This window comes from Drosophila montana, unplaced genomic scaffold (assembly GCF_035044405.1).
Source record: "Drosophila montana isolate Dmon_TW-CO22-7 unplaced genomic scaffold, ASM3504440v1 contig_2192_1, whole genome shotgun sequence".
NCBI classification, from domain to species: Eukaryota; Metazoa; Arthropoda; class Insecta; order Diptera; family Drosophilidae; genus Drosophila; species Drosophila montana.
Genome location: NW_026997087.1, coordinates 1,110,596 through 1,134,693, shown reverse-complemented (window position 1 = coordinate 1,134,693; position 24,098 = coordinate 1,110,596). Strand labels below are relative to the sequence as shown.

General features: G+C 40.4%; 1 protein-coding gene across 2 annotated transcripts; it reads right to left on the bottom strand.

Annotated features, from left to right (window-relative positions):
- Positions 1-3,737: 3,737 nt before the first annotated feature.
- Positions 3,738-23,644, bottom strand: LOC135427672 (protein nubbin-like). Of its 2 annotated transcripts, none has more exons than XM_064681248.1 (4): positions 23,318-23,644; positions 10,397-10,441; positions 5,096-6,799; positions 3,738-4,502 (listed from the first exon to the last, which is right to left on the bottom strand). In XM_064681248.1, the coding sequence occupies exons 1-3, from the start codon at positions 23,592-23,594 to the stop codon at positions 5,202-5,204; spliced, it is 1,920 nt and encodes a 639-aa protein (XP_064537318.1). In that variant the 5' UTR covers positions 23,595-23,644; the 3' UTR covers positions 3,738-4,502; positions 5,096-5,201. The 2 variants fall into 2 exon arrangements, with proteins under 2 accessions (XP_064537318.1, XP_064537319.1); XM_064681249.1 differs by lacking the exon at positions 23,318-23,644 and adding an exon at positions 16,170-16,762 and having other exon boundaries at positions 3,743-4,502.
- Positions 23,645-24,098: the final 454 nt, after the last annotated feature.

Genomic DNA, 24,098 nt, shown 5'->3' with positions numbered 1-24,098 from the left:
TTTAAATGCAATTGCATTGCAAATTTGTGGCTAGAAAACGCGACTAGAAAGTCGCCTCCAAATGGCAAATGCGAAATGGCAAATGGGAAATGCGAAATGGGAAATGGAAAATGGAAAATGGCAATGGAAATGCAGCTAAAGACAAAATTTATGCGCTGTACTCGTTAGTTTTGATGTCTTTGATGCCACCTGACAGACGGCCAGGCCAGAGGGTGGGTTGGGCGGTGGAGGGGGGTTGTGCAAATGGGGTGGAGATTAAGCACTTGTTCAGGCAAGATTTAAATGTGACAGGTGGAAAAAAGTGCGCTTCAGTTGGACGAAAATTGAATACCCTTAAAGATAAAATGTTCCTTAATTGAACTTTTTAATCTGATAAACTTTCAAATCTGATAAACAGAAATCCCTTTATTAATTGATTGTTCCTATGGTAGATATATAATATATGGATTATATAGTAAAACATTTTGGAGCTTAGAAGAATGGAACTTCTTTTTGTTTAAATTGTTTCAGATATTGGCAGAAACAAAGGAGTTTTTCATACAAAAACTCAAAATGACGATCGATTGTCTCTATAGTAAGCCGATCCGAGCAATCCAAATGTATACTCTATTATTAACAAAAAGAAGCCTCTGTAGCAAGTTTCATCGACATAGCTTCTAAACTTGTCGAGTTCACATAGTCAGCTAAATAGATAGATAGATTATATATGACTTTTGTGACTCAGCTGATCTAATCAAAGAATACCCTTTAAGATCAAATGTATGTGCAGAAACAAAAGAGTTTTTTTATACAAAAACTAAAATTTTGACCGATAGTCTCTATGACAGCTATATGATATAGTAAGCTGATTCGAGTGCTTCAAAAAATATTTTGTAAGAGTAACAAAAATAAGTTTATGTACCAAGTTTCATCGAGTTAGCTTCTAAACTGCCCGAGTTCACATAGTCAGCTAAATAGATGGATAGTTCATATATGACTTTTTTTGACTTAGCTGATCTAGCGATGCCATACAAATGTCTTCTTTTGTATGTTACACAATTGTTGTCCAGTTATGATTACCCTCTCTGTTAGGGTATGCGCCATATGTTATACTGGGCCCACGATCCGTCACCTTAAAGCTATAATTCTCGCGTCTTGGGCTGCGCTGCGATAATTAGATGCGCCTCTTGATAACTCAATGAATATTCACAGTTCTCTGAAGACAGGCAGTCAGGCTTTGAGCCTAGAAAGTTAACACTCTGGGAATAGACCATTGGGGGTCGTGATGTGAAAGCCCAAAAGATTTATGCCAGGCTTGCAAATAGTACAGCTACAAAGTAGCTAATGTCTAGGAGATTGTGCACACACTTGCCGCATTCCCAAATGCAAATTCGCCAATTCGCACACATAAAACAAACAGCGAAATTCATGTGAAATCGTCGTCGTCGTCTTCGTAATTACGGGCAATTTTCCATGAATTTATTAACATTGGCAGCCAAAATGCGCGGTGCACAGTTTAAGAGCTGCTTAAGTGCTCCCCCTTTTTTCCATAACAGCTGATGCCGTGCCCCGACAAATCCACCCCCCCCCCTCCACCACCCCCCTCCCTTTAAGCAAACAGACCATAAATAGTATAAATTTCCACATGACACGCGATGATTATGCACTCTGCAGGGAGAGGGTTAAGGGGGGGGGAGGGCATCATCAGGCTGCATCTGATACATCATTTGCGTACAGCTGGCAACTCTTAATTACACAAAGCCCCAGCGACAATGACAATGCCAATCCACCCCCCCCTTCGCGGACCTACTTCCATTCTCAGTGCCATTCTCAGTGCCATTCTCAGCTGTCTCCAGTTCAAATCGCAGCGCTTTCATTTGGCAAGTGCGACGTCGTCGGCATTTCATTGATAGCTTCGCCCTCTCCCAATCTCTCTAACCCCCCCTCGCACTCACTCGCTACGCCCCTGTGTGCATGTTTGATCGTGTGTCATGCTCAGAGCTCATCTGCATGCTCATATCTTCGTCATCTTCGGCTTCAGTTGCTTCAATTGTCCCCTACACAGACCTCGGGTGTTCTGTCTGTTTCTTATTAGCTCGAGCTCGCGACGCCCCCCGTCAAGGGAGGAGGGTCTGGTACTGGTTACTGGGACTGGGACTGGGACCCGGTTCGGGTACGGGTACGGGTACGGGTATGGGCCAGCAACTGGGCAATCAGTAGGCAAAAATTCCATGAATTAATTTCAGTTTTGCATGTTGTTATTTATTAAAATTTTATTTTGCGTTTTACTCAAGCCGCGCGCGATTCTCTTTCATAGCTGCCGCTTTTCATGCCACTGTTTATGCCCTCTGTCTCATGTGTGTGACTTTGTGTGTGTGTGTGTGTGTGTACTCTGAGCTAGTTATTTTTCATAATTTTTTTGTGATTCTTATCATTGAGCTGCCAGTGTATGCTGTGGGATGTTTCTGAATTGCACAAAAGACTGAAGCACAAAAATTATACCAAAAAATAAAATATTAATAAAAAATAAGAGTCTATAAATAAACACCACAGCAATACAAAAATAATAAATTTTAAAAAAAGTATAACTCAACTAAATACATCCCAAGATATAAAACTGTTTGTCCTGACTGACTGACCTCAAATATCCTCAATAGATATAGGTCGAAATTTCCCACCCCCATAACTCGGTCAAATCTCGTCCGATTCTTACGAGGTTTGGCTTTTTGTTCATAGTTTTACCTCTAGATTAATGTGGCATTCAAATCTGAACACATATTTTTTAGTCGAAATTCATATCCAAATCTTACCCCAAGATTCGTACATAGGCATGGGTCGAAATTTCCCAACCCCATAACTCGGTCAAATCTCATCCGATTTTTACGAGGCTTGGCTTTTTATTCATGGTTTTCCCTCTAGATTGATCTGGCATTCAAATCTGAACAGTTATTTTTTAGTCGAAATTCATGTCCAAATCTTACCCGTACATAGACATGGGTCGAAATTTCCCATCCCCATAACTCGGTCAAATCTCATCCGATTTTCATGAAGCTTGACTTTTTATTCATGGTTTTCCCTCTTTATAAATCTGGCATTCAAATCTGAACACATATTTTTTAGTCGAAATTCATGTCCAAATCTTACCCCAAGATTCGTATGTATACATGGGTCAAAATTTCCCAACCCCATAACTCGGTCAAATCTCATCCGATTTTTACGAGGCTTGGCTTTTTATTCATGGTTTTCCCTCTAGATTGATCTGGCATTCAAATCTGAACAGTTATTTTTTAGTCGAAATTCATGTCCAAATCTTACCCCAAGATTCGTACATAGGAATGGGCCGAAATTTCCCAACCCCATAACTCGGTCAAATCTCATCCGATTTTTACGAGGCTTGGCTTTTTATTCATGGTTTTCCCTCTAGATTGATCTGGCATTCAAATCTGAACACGTATTTTTTAGTCGAAATTCATGTCCAAATCTTACCCCAAGATTCGTATATAGACATGGGTCGAAATTTCCCAACCCCATAACTCGGTCAAATCTCGTCTAAGTGCACCCAACCCAATTGATAAAAGGCCTTTTAAAATTTCTTTGATAATTATTGAATTTTTTATTAATTATTTTTAATTTAATTTCTTTTTTATACATTTTAAAATTCTATTAGTACAAGTTTTAATATATATTTTTTGCTTCCTTTTTTTTTAGTTTTTATAATTTACAATTACAAATGTGTGTGTTTCTGATAAATTCAATTGGTTTTTCCGTTACATGTTTTCCTCTTTTATATGATTAATTTAAATTTAAATTAAGAATGTTTTTTAATTTCTTGAATTGTTAGTTTGCTTGCCCATAACATACAAAGTATTGCTAATTATTTATTGTTTTTGTTTTCTTTTGTTGTTTAGTTTTTGTTTAAATTAAAATTAAAAATCATTCAATTGATTATCACAGTATTCACGAAAAAATAAATATGCTTAAAAGTTGGTTTCATGAATTTTTAAAATATTTCTCCCATTTTGTATTTTTGTTTATTATTTTGTTAGTGAAATTATTCGCTAGAAACTGTTTTTTACTGACTTGAAGAACGGCGCTTTTTACACACACCGCGTGGTTAACCTACACAGAAAGATGTCTTAGGCTAAAGTTTACTTAAATGTTAATCATACGCCGTGTAGAACAGGATATTTTTATTCAAAAATTCAATACATTTGCCCGCGCACAGTGGGCAATCGCATTAATTTTTAGGTGCAAAATGTTGGTGTTCAAGTGAACAAGTTCCAGTTCACTTGAGCAGCGACATTTTGCGCTACTTTTCTTATGCAAGTTTTTTTTATATATATATATTTAATTTGTTATAATAAATACCGATAATAGTTAACATAAAACAAAACACAGAGCCACATGTGTGCGTTTGTGTGTGTGTGTGTGTGTGTGTGTGTGTGTGCGTGTGTGATTGGTTCTCGAAACCGAATCATAGTGAAGAATTATGCTAATATTTGATGTGTTTTGCGACTTTGAACCTGCAAAGAAGAGCAAAGATGAGCGAAAATTTAGTAAGAAAAAGTATGTAGAATATATGAACTAGTACTTAGGTAAATTTTAAAAAAATAATATAAATTTTTAAAAAATAATATAAAAATTAAAAAAAATATATATATATTTTTAAAAATTATATATTTTTTTGTCATCAAATTATTTTTTAAATATTTATTTTTATTCATTAAGTGAATATTTTATATATTATATATTAATTTTTTTTTTTTACTTTTCAAATTTCTTTTTAATTTCTGCAAAACAAATAATAATAAAAATAATGTTGCTACAATTTTTTCAATTCAAATTATAGTAAAAAAAAAAATATGTTAAGTAAAAAAATGTGTTTGTAGAATTATTATTTTGAACTAGTTCATGTTTAAAACGCCTATGTATGTATACACATATGAAGTTGAACTAGTTCTTCGATAATCTTCGTCATATAAAATACATTTTAGGAAAAAATAATGGCAAATATTTTAATATTAAAAAATTTTTTTTTAATTGTGTCGAGTTTTTTTTGGGAATAATATATTTATATATGTAGGTTTTAATATGAATAATATTATTTGTTACACACCTGCTTCTAGTTAGTTAAGCTGTGCGCTCTTTTTCTATGGTCTGCGCACATTGCACTGTCTGTGTCCCAATCTTGGAGTTGCGTTCTTTCGCACTGGCCGGCAGCTCTAGTGGAGCATATAGGGCGACTCGTCGTCATCGGCGCCCGTTGGGCTGTCGAGCGAGGGATTGATGCGCTTCTCCTTCTGGCGGCGATTGCAGAACCAGACGCGCACCACTTCCTTCTCCATGCCGAGGCGATCGGCCAGCTGGCTGATCTCCTCGGAGGTGGGCTTCTGATTGGCCATGAACGCCTTCTCCAGAGCACCGCGAATCGTCGTCTCAATCGAGGTGCGCTTCTTGCGCCGCCTACCAATGATCTCCGGCGTGCTGACCGTCGCCTGCAGCGCGGCCGGATCGAAGACGCCGCCGGTGGCCTGGATGGTGCGATCGGCATCGTCCAGCCACTTTTGCAGCAGCGGCTTCAGCTTGCACATGTTCTTGAAGCTGAGATTTAGGGCCTCGAAGCGCGAGATGGTCGTCTGCGAGAAGTCGTTGCCATAGAGCTTGCCCATGGCCAGGCCGACATCGCCCTGGGTGAAGCCCAGCTTAATGCGACGCTGCTTGAACGTCTTGGCGAACTGCTCCAGCTCCTCTAGATCGGTGGTCTCCTCCGGCGAGGGCTCGCCCGCGGCACGTGCCGCCGCCGCGCTGGCAACAGTCTTCGGCTGCGGCGTCTGGCTGTGGTTGTGGCTGTGGCTGAGGTTGTGGGTGCCGCTCGTGGGCGTGCTGGGCGTGAGCATGCCGCTCAGCTTCAGGCTGGCCGCCGAATTGGGCGGCGTTATCTGCAGCGGATGATGCACCGCCTGCGGCGAGCTGGCCGGACTGCGCACCGGCGCCGGGCTGCGGGCGTGCGGCGTGGAGCTGCGCGGCTGCAGCAGCGGCGATTTGCAGAGGGATAGCGATTCCTGCTGCTGCTTCTGCAGTGCCTGCAGCTGCTGCGTGGCCTGGGCCAGCGCCTGCATCTGGCTCTGCATGAGGAACTGGGCCGCGGCGACCTGTGTGGCCAGCGCAGGATCATCCTGCGGCAGGCCCAGCGAGCCGCTGCGCAGCAGCTCCATGTAACTGTTGAACTGTTGCTGCAGCGCCACCTGACGCTGCTGCAGCAGCTGCTGGAACTGGGCAAAGTCCTGCGGCGAAATGGAGCTCGTCAGCAGCGGATTTGTCAGCCCCAGCCCGGCGGCCGCGGCGAATTGCGCCTGCGGCGAGGACAGCCCGGGCAGCGCGAGCAGCGGTTGCATGCCGCTTGCCACGCTCGTGGCGACGGCTGCCGCTGCCGCCGCCGCCGCCGCAGCCATTGTGGTGGGCGTGCCCACGGTGGGCGGCAGCACGGGCGAAATCAGAGGCGCCGCCAACTGACTCGGCGGCGTGGCAGCCGTCGATTTGATCGAATTCGCCGGCGATTGTGTGCTGTGCCGCGAATTGTCGCTGGTCAGATTGAGGGCGCCGCCGTTGGCATCGTCGTACTCCTCGTCCGGCTGCTCCAGCTTGTACACCTGCTGCTGATGGTGATTCGTGTGCTGGTGATGATGGTGGTGCGCCGGATGCGGCTGCATCGCGAGCAGCTGCCGCTTCGCCTGCTGCAGCGACAGAGCCGGACTCAAGGGCGACCGACAGCGATCGCTGGAGGTGCCCACGCTCGAGTTGTTGTCATCGCAATCTGAAGCTGCAAAGCGGAGAGAGAAAGAGAAAAATATTGCAGAAATTGTTGCTGTCAGAGGAAGAATTGCAGGTTGGGACAGGGCTAAACTGGAACTGGGAACTTTAAGGGAATTGAACTAGTTCAAGCTCAACAAAAGAAAGGCATAGGAAAATTGCAAAATGATTTTTAAGCACCATTGAACTTAAACTTTGGATACTAGAAACATTTCATATTATCATTATGTATAGATATAAATAATTCCATCTAATCAAATCGAAAAGGCAACAGAGTGCAAGACGAAAGGGTACTAGTTCTAATGAATCAACGTGTAAGAACAAGAAGAATTTATTGAAAGAACTAGTTCTAATGAAACACCATGTAAGACCAAAAGGAACTAGTTCCAATTTAATTCAAATAACCCACTGTGAACTAGTTCTAAACGATTACCATGAAAGACCAAAAGGAACAATTTCCAGTTTAGTTCAAAGAACACCATGACAGACCGAAAAGAACTAAATCTAATGGAACACCAAGTAAGACGAAAAGGAACTATTTCCAATTTGTTCACAAAGAACTAGTTCTTTTAACTCACTGTGAACTATTTCTAATAGAGACCCTGTAAGTTCAAAAGAAATTGGTTCAAATAACCCACTGTGAACCAGTTCTAATAAAATAGCATGAAAGACCAAAAAGAACTAGTTCTATTAGAAGACCAAGACGAAAGCTCTGAATTTACCTTCTTTACCAACTCATTTCTGAAACCTTTTGTTGACCCATTCCCAGCAAAAGAAATAGAAAAAACCTCTCACAACTCCTTAAAAAAAAACTATTTACGAATCGATTAAAGACATCGAAGCCAGCCTCAGCCCCCGCTCCGATAAATTGACCATCTACTAAACACCCCATCAACTCAGGCTAGAATGTCCTTTGCATAACTTTAGCATAGAACGGAATGTGTTTGCATAATTTTCGATACAATTTCATAGTCGGTTGGGTTTTTGTTGTGGGTGAAAGGCTTTTCCAGGCCCACACACAAGCGCGGCTCGTATTATGCGAAAAGTGTTTTCTTCAGAGCCACCCAACCCCAACTTCGCCCCCCTCATAGTTTACATAGTTAGTTTACCTTTTGGCCACATACGTTGCGATCCGAAACGTACATCAAATGGAATTCTCGTGTTTTCTTTTCATTTTGGGCTGCTCTCGAGTGCCATTTTAGCATTTCAAATGCTGCGGCCAGCGATTTGTATAAATTTGCTATTTCTATGCATTTTATTTGCACAAAGGCGTAGTCAATAAAGGGAAGGGGGCGGTGGGGGCCACTCAATTGATTTGCAATAATATTTAAATGCGTCAGTTCATTTTTTAGGCAAAACTTTTGCCCGGCAATCAAAAGTTGTAACCCTTTTCAAAGGCAGCCCCTTTGAAGTATACCCAGCCCCTTTCCACCACTCTTCTATTAAAATCTCAATTGTGGCATTTCGATTTTTGCCAATTTCCCATGGCCACATCCTGGCATCAACTGGTCAGTCAGCTGTGTCCAGTCGCAACAACAACAACAACAACAATTTTTGCATATGTTTGGCCATGGAGGAGGCTACTTTATGACTTGTGGCTCCGGATGGTGGTGGATGCTACGTGAATTTGATGACTTATTCGAACTTATTCGAACGAGTGGGTGCCCCACAGTCATCTGCTGCTGCTGCTGCTGCGGCAGAGTAAATTTCTGTTAGGGCTACGTGTGGCCATTTGGTATTCAGATGATGTGCAAATTCGATTTGTATGTGTTGTGTGAAGCAGTCAACGCAGTGGCGTAGGCAAAGCAGCTGAAGGGAGGTTTTAGTTGCTAAAATGGATAACAAAAATTCGGGATGTCTAGCTCAAGGAACAGCCGAGTTACAATAGGTTGGTTTAACTAGGGATAGTCCTTCATAATGGAAAATTAATAAATGGATTGTTGTCTAAATTAAAGTGAAAATATAATGTAGCTATCTATTGTAGAAGTCGAGTTACAATAGTTAGTTTTGCTATGTGTTTTGTGAATAAGAAAACGCAGTGGCGTCGGCAAAGCATTTAACGGGGGGTTTTACTTGCTAGAATAAATAACAGAAATTTGTAATGTCTAGCTCAAGTAACAGCTGAGTTACAATAGGTTGGTGTAACTAGGGATAGTACTTTTCAGTGGAAAATTAATTAATGGATTGTTGTCTGAATTCCAGTGCAAATTTCAGGTTAATATCTCTCCCAGAAGTCGAGTTACAATAGTTAGTTTTGTTATTAGAGCAGAATTCAAAGCGGAAATAGTTCATATTGCTTTCTGTTTGCAAAAAATGTAGAAAAAACATAAATATTCCTTCTGTAGCTAGCCCAACAGTCAAGTTACTTGAGCTAGTTCCCCCCTTTAAGCGACGCCCCTGCGCTGTTGGCCAGCCAATAAAAAAGCCAAATGGTCAGTTTGACTTGCACATACGTCCATACAGCTCCCACACTCGTGCATAACGGCATAATTTTTGCATAAAATATATGTAAATATGTGTTCGGTAGCAAAAAGAAGAAAAAAATGAAAAGGGAGCGCAAGAAATCACAGCAACTGGGTCCCACACACACACACACACACGCACAAACACACACACATGTGAGAATTCAAATCAAGCGAAATGCTGTCAATAATATAAAAGAGAGGAGAAAAAAAAAGGTCCAGGATCTGTGGACCCTGGACCAAGCCGTGACTAACGAAGTTCGGAACGTGGGCGTGCTAAATATACATATGCATGGTTAGTATTTGATGATGATGCTGATGATGCTGATGATGATGATGATGATGTTGTTGGCATAAAATTTGTAAAGTGTGAATTGCAAATTTTACGCAGTTCAGACACAAAATAACGAGCTATGAATAATAATGCGAGGCCATGAATACCAAAAGTCAATTTTTGAAGCATGTATCTATTTAAAGATAGATCTCTGCCCGGGGCAATTAGTGTGTGTACGCCCCGACAATTGGGTGACAACCCTAGAGCAAACAATTAGCCACGCCCCCAAATGACACTGACAACTGTCACCTAATGCACTCGCACTCAAGAAGCTGTTAAGCCGAAAAAGGGAAAAGAAAACCATTTAATAAGACATCAAAATCAACTTAAAGATAGAGACAGAGCTACCCCCGTTTTCAGAGTTTCCACAGTTTCTCTGTGTTTCTCTCATCCCTACTAAATCACAGGCTCGCGTGCGACAAAAGTTTTGACAGCCATTGTTGAGATGCAGTTCCCCTCAATGCGTAACCCTAGCCCTAACCCTAACCCTAACCCTAAACAGAAATCGAGAATGAAAACTAAACCCGGAGCCTAACCCTGGGCACAGCGCGTGGCCAGCGAGTGCGCAGTTTTGATTGCAAGGGTTGCTTCGACTTGAACCTCGCATCTCGCACCTCGAATTTCCCAGCCGTGTTTGATTGTCTCTTGGAAACTGATGCCAGCCGAGGGCAGATGTTTCGAAAATATGTTCTCCAAGTGGACAAATCGTGAAATGCTCGGACAACAGCTGATGCTCTGCTTCGAAATGGGAGTTCTGCTTCGGGTTCGACTTTAAAGAGCTAACTGTACATTAAAGTGGAGGAGTACTTACCGTTCGATTGCAGCGGCGATGGCGAACGCGACAGTCGGCTGATATCTGCAAGAGAGAGAGAGAGAGAGAAGAGTGGGAAAATGCATCGGTTAGTCGAGGGAAAACTTTTTAATTTTAGGCAGCCAGCAGCAGCAGGCGACAGCACGTTTCGGGCATAAACAGAGCAATTTTAAAAGCAGAGAGAGAGAGAGAGAGGGAGAGAGAGAATCGATATTCGATACGTTTAAGCTAACTGACCAAATGGCCGCAGACAGGACACGCTGCTGCATTAAAGGATATTTTTATGGCACACGCCCGGGGCAGCACCTGGTCCCGTCTGAAGTCCCCTCTACCCTCTCCCTCCCTCTCTCCCTACAATTTGAATTTGTACACTTTTCGTTGACTGCATTTTATGGGCACAATTGGGGCGCGTCCTCAGGCTCAGCTCAGTCTCGCGCTGGCTAATTTATGAGTCTGAGATCCTTTGGAATGAAAATGTCTATTGCATGCAACTCGCAACTTGCAACTGCAACTACTTTTTAGCAACACTTTAGTGCGTCAGTTTTATGGTAATCGCATGACTAGTCGATAGGTTTTTTCGGGGAAACACGTGAATGTAACTAGTCTTGGACTATACGAAGTTCAAATAAAATGCAGTATTATGAAAGGGAAAACAGATGAGAATGCATTGTGTGACACCCAAAGCCCACAACGTAATGCGGAAAATTTTAAATGAAACTAAGCATAACTCGAGAACTATGGAAGCTAAATAAACAGACTTTGGTATGCAGCTTCTCGTAGAGTATATACAAATTTTGTCTTTGGAATTTTCTATATACTCCATGTAGGACCCGAGTTTTAGCCGAAAATAATGTAGTCTTATGAAAGTCAATGCATAATGTTGAGTATGGATAATAGCAGAAATCTTATTATGCTACACATAAAGCTCACAATGTTATATGAAATGTTTATAATTGAAGTAAGCATAGCTCGAGAACTATATCAGCTAGATAAACAGACTTTGGTATGCAGCTTCTCTTATAGTATACACAAGTTTTCTCCAATGCGTCTTCTATATACCCCATCTAGAACCCGAGTTTTAATCGCATATAGTGCGCCTTTTAAAATAATTTCTCTCATAACTGAGCGATCCCTTTAACAATTGTATTTATTACAACAAGTATGACAATTTTCTAGCTGTTATAAATTCCGGAAAGGTGATTTGTTAATTCAAACCAGTTCTTATCGAGTGCTCATAAAGTAAACGCCGTTAATCTTTTTTGGCCAAGTGCGGGCATAAATAAGCCTGAATGGGCCAGGGAATGCCCGCAGAGCGTGTTTTTCTTAATTAAAAAGATTAACTATTTTATTATATATTTAATACAATTTCGAGTGTATTATATAATTTTAAAGAGCGGGGGTTATTTTCACAGAGATTTTTCAGATATTTCTGATGCATAAATAAATATGAGATCGTAAGTTCTAGAGCTCAAATCTTCAACTTCTGCTGCAACTGCAACTCGGGTTCTACATGGAGTATATAGAAATGCTTAAGAGGAAACTTGCATATACTCTACGAGAAACTGCATACCAAAGTCTGTGTATCTAGCTGATATAGTTCTCGAGTTATGCTTAGTTCGGTTCTACATTTTTCCCATGATGTTATAGGCTTTATGTGTCGGTTAATAAGATCTCTTCTGTTTTGCAAACTCATCTTTATGCTTTGATTTTCATAAGACTACATTATTTGCGATTATAACTCGGGTTCTATATAGAGTATATAGAAAATGCTAAAGACAAAACTTGTATATACTATAAGAGAAGCTGCATACCAAAGTCGGTGTATTTAGCTGATATAGTTCTCGAGTTATGCTTAGTTTAACTTTAAATTTTTTCCAAGATGTTGCCCAACTGTTGTCACACTTCTGGCACACTTTTCTCTCGCCCTTTCGTTAACTAATTAAGCGACAACTGTTGTTGTTGTTGTTGTTGTTGTTGCTGCTGCCACACTTCAGCGGCAATTCAAGAACTCGTCCACTCAAGTGGCAGCAAAACAAAAAAAGGAGGAGGAGGAGGAAAGAGATCTCAGATCTATGCCGATATGTGGCATATGTGCCGTGAAAACGTGTATGCCTGCGCCTTAGACCTACCCCTGCCCCCTCGAGCTGCCCCTGCCCCGTGCCCCTGCCCCGTGCCCTTGCCTGCGCTAACCCAATCAAGGCGCTCGGCACTTAAGGCCTCTGCGAGCCAAACTAATTTTCAACAGCAACAAAAACGGCGCGTTAAAATGCCACATAAATTATGCAGCCGATTTTGAAAAGCCACCCCCGCTGCCAACAAGGCGAAGGGGGGTGCAGGGGGGGTGGTTGCAACAGCCGAGGCAGAGGCAGCGCGTGCCGCGCAGCGGGTCAAAAAGTGCGGAAAAGCGCAACATTTGACGAAAAACGAATTAAAAATTTCGAGGCCAAAAATTTTGAACAAATGCAAAAACCGCAGACGCAAAGCGCAGCGGGGGTGCTGTAAATGAGAGAGAGGGGTAGGGGGAGTGGGATAGAGAGAGAGAGAGAGAGAGAGAGAGAGAATGGCCAATTGCGAGCCTGTGTTGCCTAATTAAATAAAATGCTAAAAATAGCTGAATAAGCAGCCCATTCGGAGGCCAAAAAGCAGCTAAAACTGCTAAGGATAACAATCGCCGAAAAAACAGCTGCATTTAGCTGGAATAAAGCCAAATTGGCAACGCTGCGGCGAGCGTGCAAAAGGAGAGATACTTTTGCACAATTAGTCAATGACCTCGACAGCTGTGTGTGTGAGTGTGAGTGTGTGTGGGTGTAGCCTAACTGTGTGTGAGTGTAAGTGTGTGTGTTGGTCTGTGTGTGTGTGAGTGTGCGTGTGTCTGTGTGTGTCTGTGCCACACACATCACGTGCGCAGACTGAATATAGCTATCGATTGACTCGTCGTCGGAAGCTGCGTGTCTTGAACTCTTGACCCCGCCGTAGCTGTGCGTGCGGCGGCAGCTTCTTGTGCCCTACGCTTTGTGCGTATATGCGTAGCAAAACAAAGAGTCAGAGAGAGAGAGAGAGAGAGGGAGACAGCGGGAGAGTGGTCGCTGCAACGGAAGTCGATTTCCGCAGCGATAACAGCAAATTAATCGATAAACTTTGTGCAAATTCACGCCAACTGCATTTGGCCAGTTTTTTCCTTTAGCTGTTTTTTCTTTTTTCATTTTATGGGCCCAACTTCTTGGAAATGGCCATAAAAAAAGCGACACACGCCCTCTTTCTTGACCACCTTCACCTAATCGACGATAACAGAAATTAGCCTTGTACTAATTCTTCCTCTTCCTCTGCTTCTGCTTCTGCTTCTTCTTCAACTTATCGCGTTATCGCCGGTTATGAGCTCATATGACGATCATGACTAAAAATAATCGACGTGTTGTCGTCAATCGGCCGAAATGAATCTAGGCATATTAATTTAAAACTTATTGTCGATCGATTTATTTGTTGTAATCAACGCAGTTTTTGTTTTTGCTTTTTCTTCGGACTATGACGAAATTTGTTTACCACGAAATTTTTGAGCAGCATTACGTGTAGTTTTTTTGTCGTTCGTTCGTTTGTTCGTTCGTTCGTTCTGGTGCAGGTGTGTGCCTGGAGATAAGCGCTCAAGAGAGCCGAGATAAGCGCAGGTGTATATGGAAATCATGGGACTCGGACATATTTAATCGGTTGCCAAGATAAGATGGAAAAACTTGCGCACTTACATATATGTATATTCATATATAGAACTATACTTGAGATATACGTGCTGAAGGCACTTGTATATAATCTATCTATGACCCATTAAATTCGTACATTAACAATCCATCATCATTTTCTGTTATTAATTATGCGAATCAAACAAATGCTGCCTAAGTTCACAAATCCCTTCTAAAGTGATCTATTCGTTAGCATATATATATATATTTCTTTAAATATATGTGCATCTCAGGGAGTCTATTATGTGCTTATATAATATTTATGATTTAATTTATCATTTTTTACTCTATACCCGACTTCTTCCTTCTTCTAGTTATATACTAACTAACATAACCAGATTTTCATTAGTGAAACTATCTAATCTTTTGCATTCAAGTTGATTATAAATATCTATCTATAAATATATCATATTTTGTATATCTTATAAGATCCAATTATATAGTAAATATCGAGTAAAACATATTATATTATATTATATTAATATATTTGCGACTTGTCATCAATTCTCATAAGGCCACAATCTCTCCACGATCTGCCAGTGTTATGTAACATTAAAATCTTCAAATCTACAACTAGATTATACCAAATATTTTACTACTATATACCATATCATATATATATATATCTATATCTATATCATACCATTTACGAACCTTAATTAAATTTAATCTACAATCTCTGTAATTACTTTCCCATTTACAACACTAGTTAGCCCACATTCAATGGCCAGTGTTGTACAATTAATACAATGCATTTACGTATTTGATTTATCACACTTGATAAGAAACTAAAAATCGTATTGTTTATAAGAGGCTTCGCCTGTTACATGGTCATTTTACTCGAATTGTTCGAATTGTTCGAATTGTGTAAGAAATGCGTCTTTAATAAATTCATTTCGTTTTTTATGACCAGTGTTCGTAATACCCGTCGTTTACAGTTAGTTGTAGTTGAGTAGTTCTGTGCTTGGTACGACAACAAGTGCGCGCTTAAGTGGGTCGCTCCGTCGGTTGGGAGGAGGAGTGCGGGGAAAGGGGGCTTTGGGTGGGGGGAAAATGTGATATATTTATTTATGACAGGGACACCTGTGCCGCAAGTCGGGCTGTTGCAGCGGGGGGCTCTGTTTTGGCTGCTTGCAGCCGCAGCTGATGAGTCAGCCCGTCATTATAATAATAAGCGATTCGATTAGTAATAATACTTAAATCAAATGCATCAATAAACAATATGAAGGGGAAACGCAGCAAGCTTACGCATGAGAGGACTTTTAGTTTCTGAGATCTGACTGTGAATCAGACTTTTAACCTCAAATTGGAATTTGATATAAATTCATTTAAATATTCAATCTTAAACTAATATAAATATTTAATAGATCAGCTAATTTCACTTGTTGAAACATTTCTTAAATATACATAAATAAATATATACAAATATAAGGATTTCCAACAATTTCATAGTGGAAAGATCATAAATAACTTCTTTAAATTTAAATATAGAAAGCTGTCAAAAAAAATCTAGATAAATGTATAGTTCCATAAATAAACTGATAAAGTTTCAATTGGATTATATCAAGAATTTCTCACAGCACAAAAGATTATGATGATTTCTTGAGTTCAATTATAGTTGAAAAATTTATTGGAATATTTTCTTATATATTATACAAGATGAATAATCTTTGAGAAATCTAAAGAAAAACTTTTAAATAATTTAAACTTGAGCATAAGATACAAATCTTATGGAATTGTATTTCAAGTATCCAAAAAGAATACAAAATGTAGTTCAAAAAATTAACAATTATCCAGAACTCTTCGAAACATTCGCAACTCTTATGTCGAAATAGAGCTTATATATTTCTAAAAATTCTTTGCCTAACTACACGTAACTTTCAGGTAAAAATACCCAAAATATAGTTCTATAATTTGTTATTATTATATAATTATGTACAACATATATTGCTTAAAATTCATTGCATAACTATACGAAACTCTTAACATTGTTTCCAAGCAATATTCTCTATTCAAAAAAATAGTTTTCAACTGAAACTTACATCGATTCTGCATCATGTGGACGGCAGCGTCGCGGGCGCTGTTGTTGTTGGCCTTTAGTAGATCATGCTTCAAGGAATTGTTATTATCCTCGGGACTAGCAGTTCGCCAATGTAGCTCCGACATAACCATTTTCACAATATGATAGGGTATATATTTAGATTGTTTTCTTTTCTTTCTTTCTTTCTTTCTTTCTTTCTTTGTGGATATGTTCAGGGTGTTCGCTTTATAAGTTCACTTTCTAATTGTCACAAAGTTTGCGTTGTTTTGCAACACTTGCACGGGTTGTTTAACACTGGCTGGCTGTCTATTGTTTATTTAATCTTTGCCTTTTCGTTTGGTATTTGATTATTTTCGCATCTATTTTGTGTCGGGTCGGTTGTTGCGCCGGCCTGCGTCCAAACGCGTTCGTGTTTCGTTTGAAACTGACAGCGGCAGAAGCGCTGCGATGCGCCAGGACGACTCTCGGCTCTTGTATCTGATGGATAATCGCTAGGCCGGTCGCCTGCTGATGATGATGAAAATTGCAAAGACGATGATGATGATGATGTTGGGTTTGATGTTGATAGACGTGCACTGCTCCTGCTGCTGCTGCTGCTGCTGCTGGCCAAACGTTGTCTTTGTCTCGCTCTCCCTCTCTCTCTCTCGCTCTCTCTCTCTCTCTTAGTCAATGCCTTCCACAGCCGGCATTGACTTTGTTTGAGTGCGAGTTTTGAGCTAAGAATTTGTGTTTTTGCGCCCAAAAATCAGGGGAAGGTTCTGCCCTTGCCACCCCCAGCGGTAAGGGTTGTTTGCCTCTAAAAAACGAACGTGTTGTGCTTTTTTTTTTATTCTTTCTATTTAGCTCGTTTCCTTTTTAGCTGCTGTTGTTGTTGTTGTTAAAAAAGCCACACACACGACGAGCTGCACGATGTGCTTCAGCAGAGTCAACGCGTTTAACTGGTTTCACGTCGGCGCGCCAACTGCACTTGGCTCCAAAAAAAAAAGCCGCCAACGGGGCGAATGCCTGTGTGTGTGTGCGTGTGTGTTCGTGTGAGCTTAACGAACGAAAGCGCGTGGTCTCTCTCTCGCTCGCGCTCTCCATGCACGAGTGTGTGTGCGTGCGCACGCTCACTCATTATTTACCGTTCTAGAATTGAATGCCTGTTAGAAACGCGTTCCACATTCAATCTCATTCGCTGCGTGGAGAAATGAGCGCAGCGCGACGCTTGAGTGTGTGTGTGTGTGTTGGTGAGTGAGTGAGACTGCGTTTGCATTTTGAGCGCGTCTAGCGAGAGAGCGCGCCTGAGCGTGAGCGTGAGTGTGAGTGCGAGAGTGAGCGCGCCCGTATGCATGTGTGTGTGTGTGTGTGTGTGTGTGTTTGTGTGCTGCCTGCTCCAACATTTTATACGTTTTAAAATTTTACTACAATGTCTTGTGTGCTGTGTGTGCATGTGTGTGTTGGGGAGGGGAGTGAAACGGGCGGCAGCGTTCGTTTTGTGCGGCTCGGCTGCCGTTCGTTGGGCTCCATTGTCTGTGTGTGTGCGTGTGTGTGTGTGTGTGCAGTATGCGTGCGCTTGTTTGGGGTGTGGCTTAAAATTTAAATTTAGCTTTCAAATGGCGTTGGCGTCGACTGCGACGGTGTGTGCGCGTGTGTGTGTATGCATATTATTTTATGATTGGCGCACACGCCTCAAAATACGAACGACTATGCGTCCGTGTGTGTGTGTGCTTGTGTGTGTGTGTGCGGGCTATGTAAAAATATTTTAAAGCTGCGTCGCGGCGACGTCGACTGCAGCTTTGAGCAGTGCCCATTGTCGTCTGCTTTTGCCTCTTTGTTCTTGTTCTTGTTCTTCCTGCTCTCGCATTTATTTGCCATTCATTTATGCACACATGTGCTGTATGCTCCTCGCTATGCAGACGTCGTCCTGCTGCCACCCAACCCCCCCTCCCCCCACTCACGCCCTCCTCCCCTGCCCAGCCCACCCTGCTCGAGCTTGTTTTTGCTCGCTTCTTGGCGACTTCTGTGGCAATTCGTTTATTATTTTGATTCCTTTTTTATTTTATTTATATACAAATAAATTTATTTATTTTATTTATGATGTAGATGTCGAAATTTATGACGTTGCAATTGTTGGAAAATGCTTTAATATTATTTTTATCAAACTTATAACTTACTTTGATTTCCTAATATTTTTTTTAAATTAAAATAAGTACTTTCTAAACCATTTAAAATTTTAATCCCAAAAACTGACCTCATATCATTAAAATAGACAATAAATAATTTTATATGCTGTCACACAACATTTTTTTCTGTTGACTTTTCAACTCACAAATCATGAAAATTATTTCGAAAACCAAATTTATTTGGTTTTCCCTGTGAAAAGAAACAATTTTATACAGCAAATTATTCCCGGAAAACTTCCGAATAGAAAAAAAATGAGAGACAAACAAATTATAACGAAAAGTCAAATTTCAAGGTGACCAAAAAAAGAATCTTTCAGATACATGTACTACATATAAAGCGAAAAATAAAAAAACGACTTGCGGCAGGTAAAAGATGCACAATTTTTTATGGCCAAAAACAAAAAAAAAGAAAAAAGTAAACGAAATCATAAAAAATTGTTACAAAGTCATAAAAAGTCAGAAGTGCAGCTCAGCTCGGCTCGCAGCTCGTCAGGTAAATGAAATTGTACAAAATTCATTTGTCCTGCCGCAGAATTTAACGCCCAAAGGCGCAACGCTTCCGTCACTCCGATAACCACCTAGAGGGTCCGGCAGGGGTCGCAGGCTGCGCTACACCAACTGATAAATACCCTGTAATTGCAACCTTATGGCAAAAGGGTATGGTGAGTCAGGCATACATATGAAAAGCCAAAGATTATATAGATTTAATTATTACCTTGTTGAAAGCTAAAAGCTACTGTAGTACAATTGTGGTCATAAATATATGTTCACTTTACAATAATATCTTTTTTTTATGTTTTGTTTATTGTATTGGATCAATAAATCTAAATTATCTCACAAATTCCAAGGCAATCGCATTATAAGAATAAAGTTAATAGCTACTGTACTACAATTGTGGTCATAAATATATGTTCACTTAACAATAATATCTAAATAATCTCCCATTAATTGCAATTGCAATTGCAGTATAAGATCAAAAGTCATAAGAGAAAACTCTGCATATATTCATACTTTTTCCCTCTATCACATTCCCCTAATATCTGCCATCTACAGGGTATCTTTAGGTCTTCCCCACCCGCTTAGAGCGCTTGGTACTTGTGTTGTTTTTGCGCTGCTTGCGTTTTTTACGATGCGCACACAGGCCGCGAGTCTCTGGGACTGTAAATTGCGGCGATTTCCACGTAAATCATAAAAAAATCGATAGATATACATTTTGTGCGCCGCATACCCTGTACATAAAGGATGCTGAGCAGATCGACTACATGTTAATTAGGCACGAAGTACGCGCCCTTTGGCTACTGGTTCTGACGCTCTCACGTTCACAAGGACACGCTAAAAAGGGGCAGAGAAACAGAGTTCGAGCCTTTGACTTTTGACTCTTTTATTTGCCAAGTGCAGCTCGCATTTTGGCCTACGCTGCGTGTTCATAAAAAAAAAATATGCTAACTATTTGGGCAACGTCCTTGCCCTTTGCCTCGTAAACCTCGTAAACCTCGCTCATTGCCGAGAATTGGTTAAGTCAATGTAGGCAAAGATCATAAAGGCCAGAGTTTCGGTCGGCATTTTATTGGGCCAGCCGGAAAATATTAAAAAACAAGAAGGAAGGGAAAAACTAAAACTTAAACTAAAAAGTAGATGAAAATGAAAAGGAAATTCGTGTACTTGGCTAATAGGGATTTGGTTGGGGCTAAAAACTACGCGCAACTAAAAGTGAAATGTCTAATGAAGCCATAAAGCGATTCGGGTCTGCGTACATGCAGCTATTCCGAGCAGTTCCTGGTCCCATTTCTTGTGGGTTTGACTTCTGATTTTAACTGCCCATAAATGTGGCAAGTGCGTACAGAATTCCCAAGTGATTTCCTAACAGCGATTGGGATATGATTTAAAAAGAAACAGATCCGAAAACATGAGAAAACAAAAATAATGAATGAAATTTTAAAGGAAAGTGAGCAGATCAGGGAAAGAGAAGTAAGATATTAAAAAAAAACATATAGATGTATAATATGATCAATTTAAGCGCGAAACTTCCCTATGAAATGCTTGACCCCAAGGCATATCGGATGGTGTACAAAAAAGTTTCACACTTTTCCCAAAAAAACCATCTCCATCACATAAGGTAATTACAATGAAAATGGTCTGTCAGTCAATCAATCAATCAGTCCATCAGTCAATCAGTCAGTCAATCAACCAGTAAGTCAATCAATCAATCAATCAGTCCATCAGTCATTCAGTCAGTCAATCAACCAGTATGTCAATCATTCAGTCAATCAGTGAGTCAGTCATTCAGTCAGTCAATTAGTCAGTCAGTCAATCAACCAGTAAGTCAATCATTCAGTCAATCAGTCCATCAGTCATTCAGTCAGTCAATCAACCAGTATGTCAATCATTCAGTCAATCAGTGAGTCAGTCATTCAGTCAGTCAATTAGTCAGTCAGTCAATCAACCAGTAAGTCAATCATTCAGTCAATCAGTGAGTCAGTCATTCAGTCAGTCAATTAGTCAGTCTGTCAATCAACCAGTAATTCAATTATTCAGTCAATCAGTGAGTCAGTCATTCAGTCAGTCAATTAGTCAGTCAGTCAATCAACCAGTAAGTCAATCATTCAGTCAATCAGTGAGTCAGTCATTCAGTCCGTCAATCAGTCAGTCAATCAGTTAGTCAGTCAGTCAGCAATCAATCAGTCAGTCAGTTAGTCCATTTTTTGCTGCTATCTTTTTATAATAATCAAATCAATTCTTTTTATACTAAAAAACTTGGAGAAACTAACTCATATTTTTTAGCTTAGTCTCAGTTTTGAATTACTCTCAGAATTTTCTTAGCATTTTTATTTTCAATTTTTTTGCTACCCTCAATTTTAAATATCTCCCAAAAATTAAGAAAAAGAAAACCAACCCAGAATATTGTCTCATTAATAAACACTTCTTCTTAATCTAGCCCAGAGATTTAAGATTTATTTTTGTTTTCCTTTCTTTTTACCTTAAAACTCGTGGGAAAACCCGGGCATAAAAATGGAAAATCTAGCTAAAAACTGCCAACAAACTCTCAAGAGCTGCGAAAATAAATCAAAACCCAAAAAAAAAAAAAAAAGAAAAAACGCAATTAAAAAAATGTTGGCTGGCAAGAAAAAGTTGCCTAAAAATCCACCCCGTGGCACAAAAAAAAACAAAAAATTTGGGCAAAGGAAAACCGAAATTTTCATGCTAAAAATTGCATTAAAAAAGAGCGGAAAAACTGCAGTGGGGGTAGGTCGGAATAAAACGGGACAAAACTTGCGAGGCGGCGCCGCAAACAAAATATATGCATATGCGATAAGACGAGGGGCGAGAGGTGAGAGGCAAGGACTACCTGAGAGAGAGAGAGTCCTGCCCAAGTGTCCTTTCGAGGGGTGTCAAATGCATAAACCGTAACCGTGTTTCTTTCCTCCAACTGCCGCTCGTTACCTTTCTTTGTTTTCTGCCTTATTTCACTTCTTATTCTGTTCGTTCGTTTTTTTTTTTTAAGGATATTTCCTTATCGAGTCAATTGATTTGCGTCGTTTTTTACCCAAAAAATAAGTAAAGAATACGAATAAAGGCAGCCAAATGTATTTGTAGGAACATAAATAAAACTCTAGACGTCATTGAATGTCATCGTCGACTCGCTGCGGTGCTTCATCATGTTACCAGACAAAGCCGAATCAAAAACTGTTATACGAGCTAGCCCCAGCAATCTGCAGGGTATGTAAAAAACCAACACAATTTGCTGAAAAATGATGCACAGCATCTTGCATACAAAATTGGGTAGAAAACGCGCCAAAAAAAAAAACAAATGCAAGCGCGAGGCTTCTTTTGGCCTTTTACTAGGCTTAGGGATATAATTATTTCGTAACTTCGCTCTCTCTAGTGCGATCTTTATGATACTTTAGGCACTTGAATATGACCTAGAAAAGTGTTTATATACCAAAGCACAAGGCTGTACATTTACAATAGACTTCTTTTCCAGTTCTGGGGCAAGTGGAGCCTGGCATCCAAAAAGTGAAATATTCCCAATCTAGAAAAGCTATAGAAAAACCTAGATATCAGGTTTCATTTATCTAGCTCTCATAATCTTCGAGTTTTGCCGGAAAACTTAATTCCTTCTACAACTTTTCCTCCCAAATATTCATCAAAAATGCCAAATTGAATTTTTGCAGCGCATATTTGCAGCTATTTTTGTGTTTGGGCTTAAGATGCTTAACAGCTGATTAAACTAAGCGACAAATTTAATTAACACACGCACACACACACGCACACACACACACACGCACACACACACACATGGCTGAGGGGTTGAGTTGTCGTCGAAAAAGGGGTGCTAAATTGCACCCTAATGCCAAAAATATTTGACAAATGCTCAAATTTGCTGACAAAAATGTGATTTTTATCGCTAAAATTATTTTTGATGGCATTTACGAGTTCTGTAAAGTTGGACTTTGGGGGAGGAGTTGATTTAAATGTGCAACTTGATGGACTAGACAAGGCTAGAAATATATTTTAAAGGCAGCTGCTCTTCAGCTCTGAATTCTTTAATATGTTTTATAAATATAACATATATATATATAAATATAAATAATAGATATAAATATTAAAGATAAAATATAAATATATAAATAAAATATGATAGTTCTTATACAATTTGCAGCATTTGCTGCTAGTTTGATATGTGAATCAAAATTGAGAGTTAGCTTTAGTCAACTCGATTAAAACTTAGTCTTTGAACTAGGTAAAGCTACAGACCAAATTTGTAGGCTCTAGCACTTTAAATAGCCGAGTTCAATGGGTCGAGTTTAAAAGTGGATGCTTCTTCTTATAATATGCCAAGATAATGGACTTAGTTTTTTAATCTTAGCGTAAGACTCTGCGTATTCTTTACGCTCTTCCTATTGCTCTCACTCTTCTCTTCTCTCCTCACTCTCATTTCTAACTGGTTCCTCGTCTTTAATCTGAAAGTCTTGCGGGTACTCACCATTTTGTGGCTTCAGCTTGAAGCACTGCTCCAAATTGTGCACATCCTTTGCACTTGCCGCCTTGCCAATGCGTTCATGAAGCTCCTCCCGCTTCAGTTCTCGCTCCCAGGCACTCGTCCTCTGATCCGGCTGTGACTCGACTTCGGATTTCATGTGAAAGGATGCACAGTTGTTGCCAAGGCCATTGTCCCTGTCATTGTTCATAGTCGGTTCGTCCTGTTCCATGCGACCGAAGCTGGCGCTGATTTGTCTCTGTTTAGCGCTGACATCGCGCATATTTGTGTCCTGTGCGCAGCTCGTTAGCGGCTCGCTTTCGGCCACGTTATCAAATTTAAAACCAGCTGGAAGAGAGAGAGAGAGAGAGGGAAACCATTTTGTTAGTCCATTTTTTATGTTTTGCATGAATTACGTGAGAGCCAATCAAAGCGCAGTCGTATTATCTGCCAAAAGGGTTGGCATTTACATAAGCCAGCATTATGAATGCCCCCCCCCCCCCCCCCCTCCACAGAAATCACAGCAACCCTTTTTTTACGACCGCCATTTGAATAAGCTGCGCATATAAAAAATAAACAACGCCTATCCCCTGTGCGTGTGATAAGCCCATAAAAAAGGGGGTTGATTTACATAATAAAAAGCCGAGCAACGTGTGGATTTCATTTTAATATGTCGCCCCCCTTCCCCCCCTCCCACTCTCCCTTCCTTCCTCCCGGGGGACATGCGCAAACTCCAAATCAGAAAATCAACTCGAACCCGGCCAAGGATTGGCTGAAGTGCGCCCGG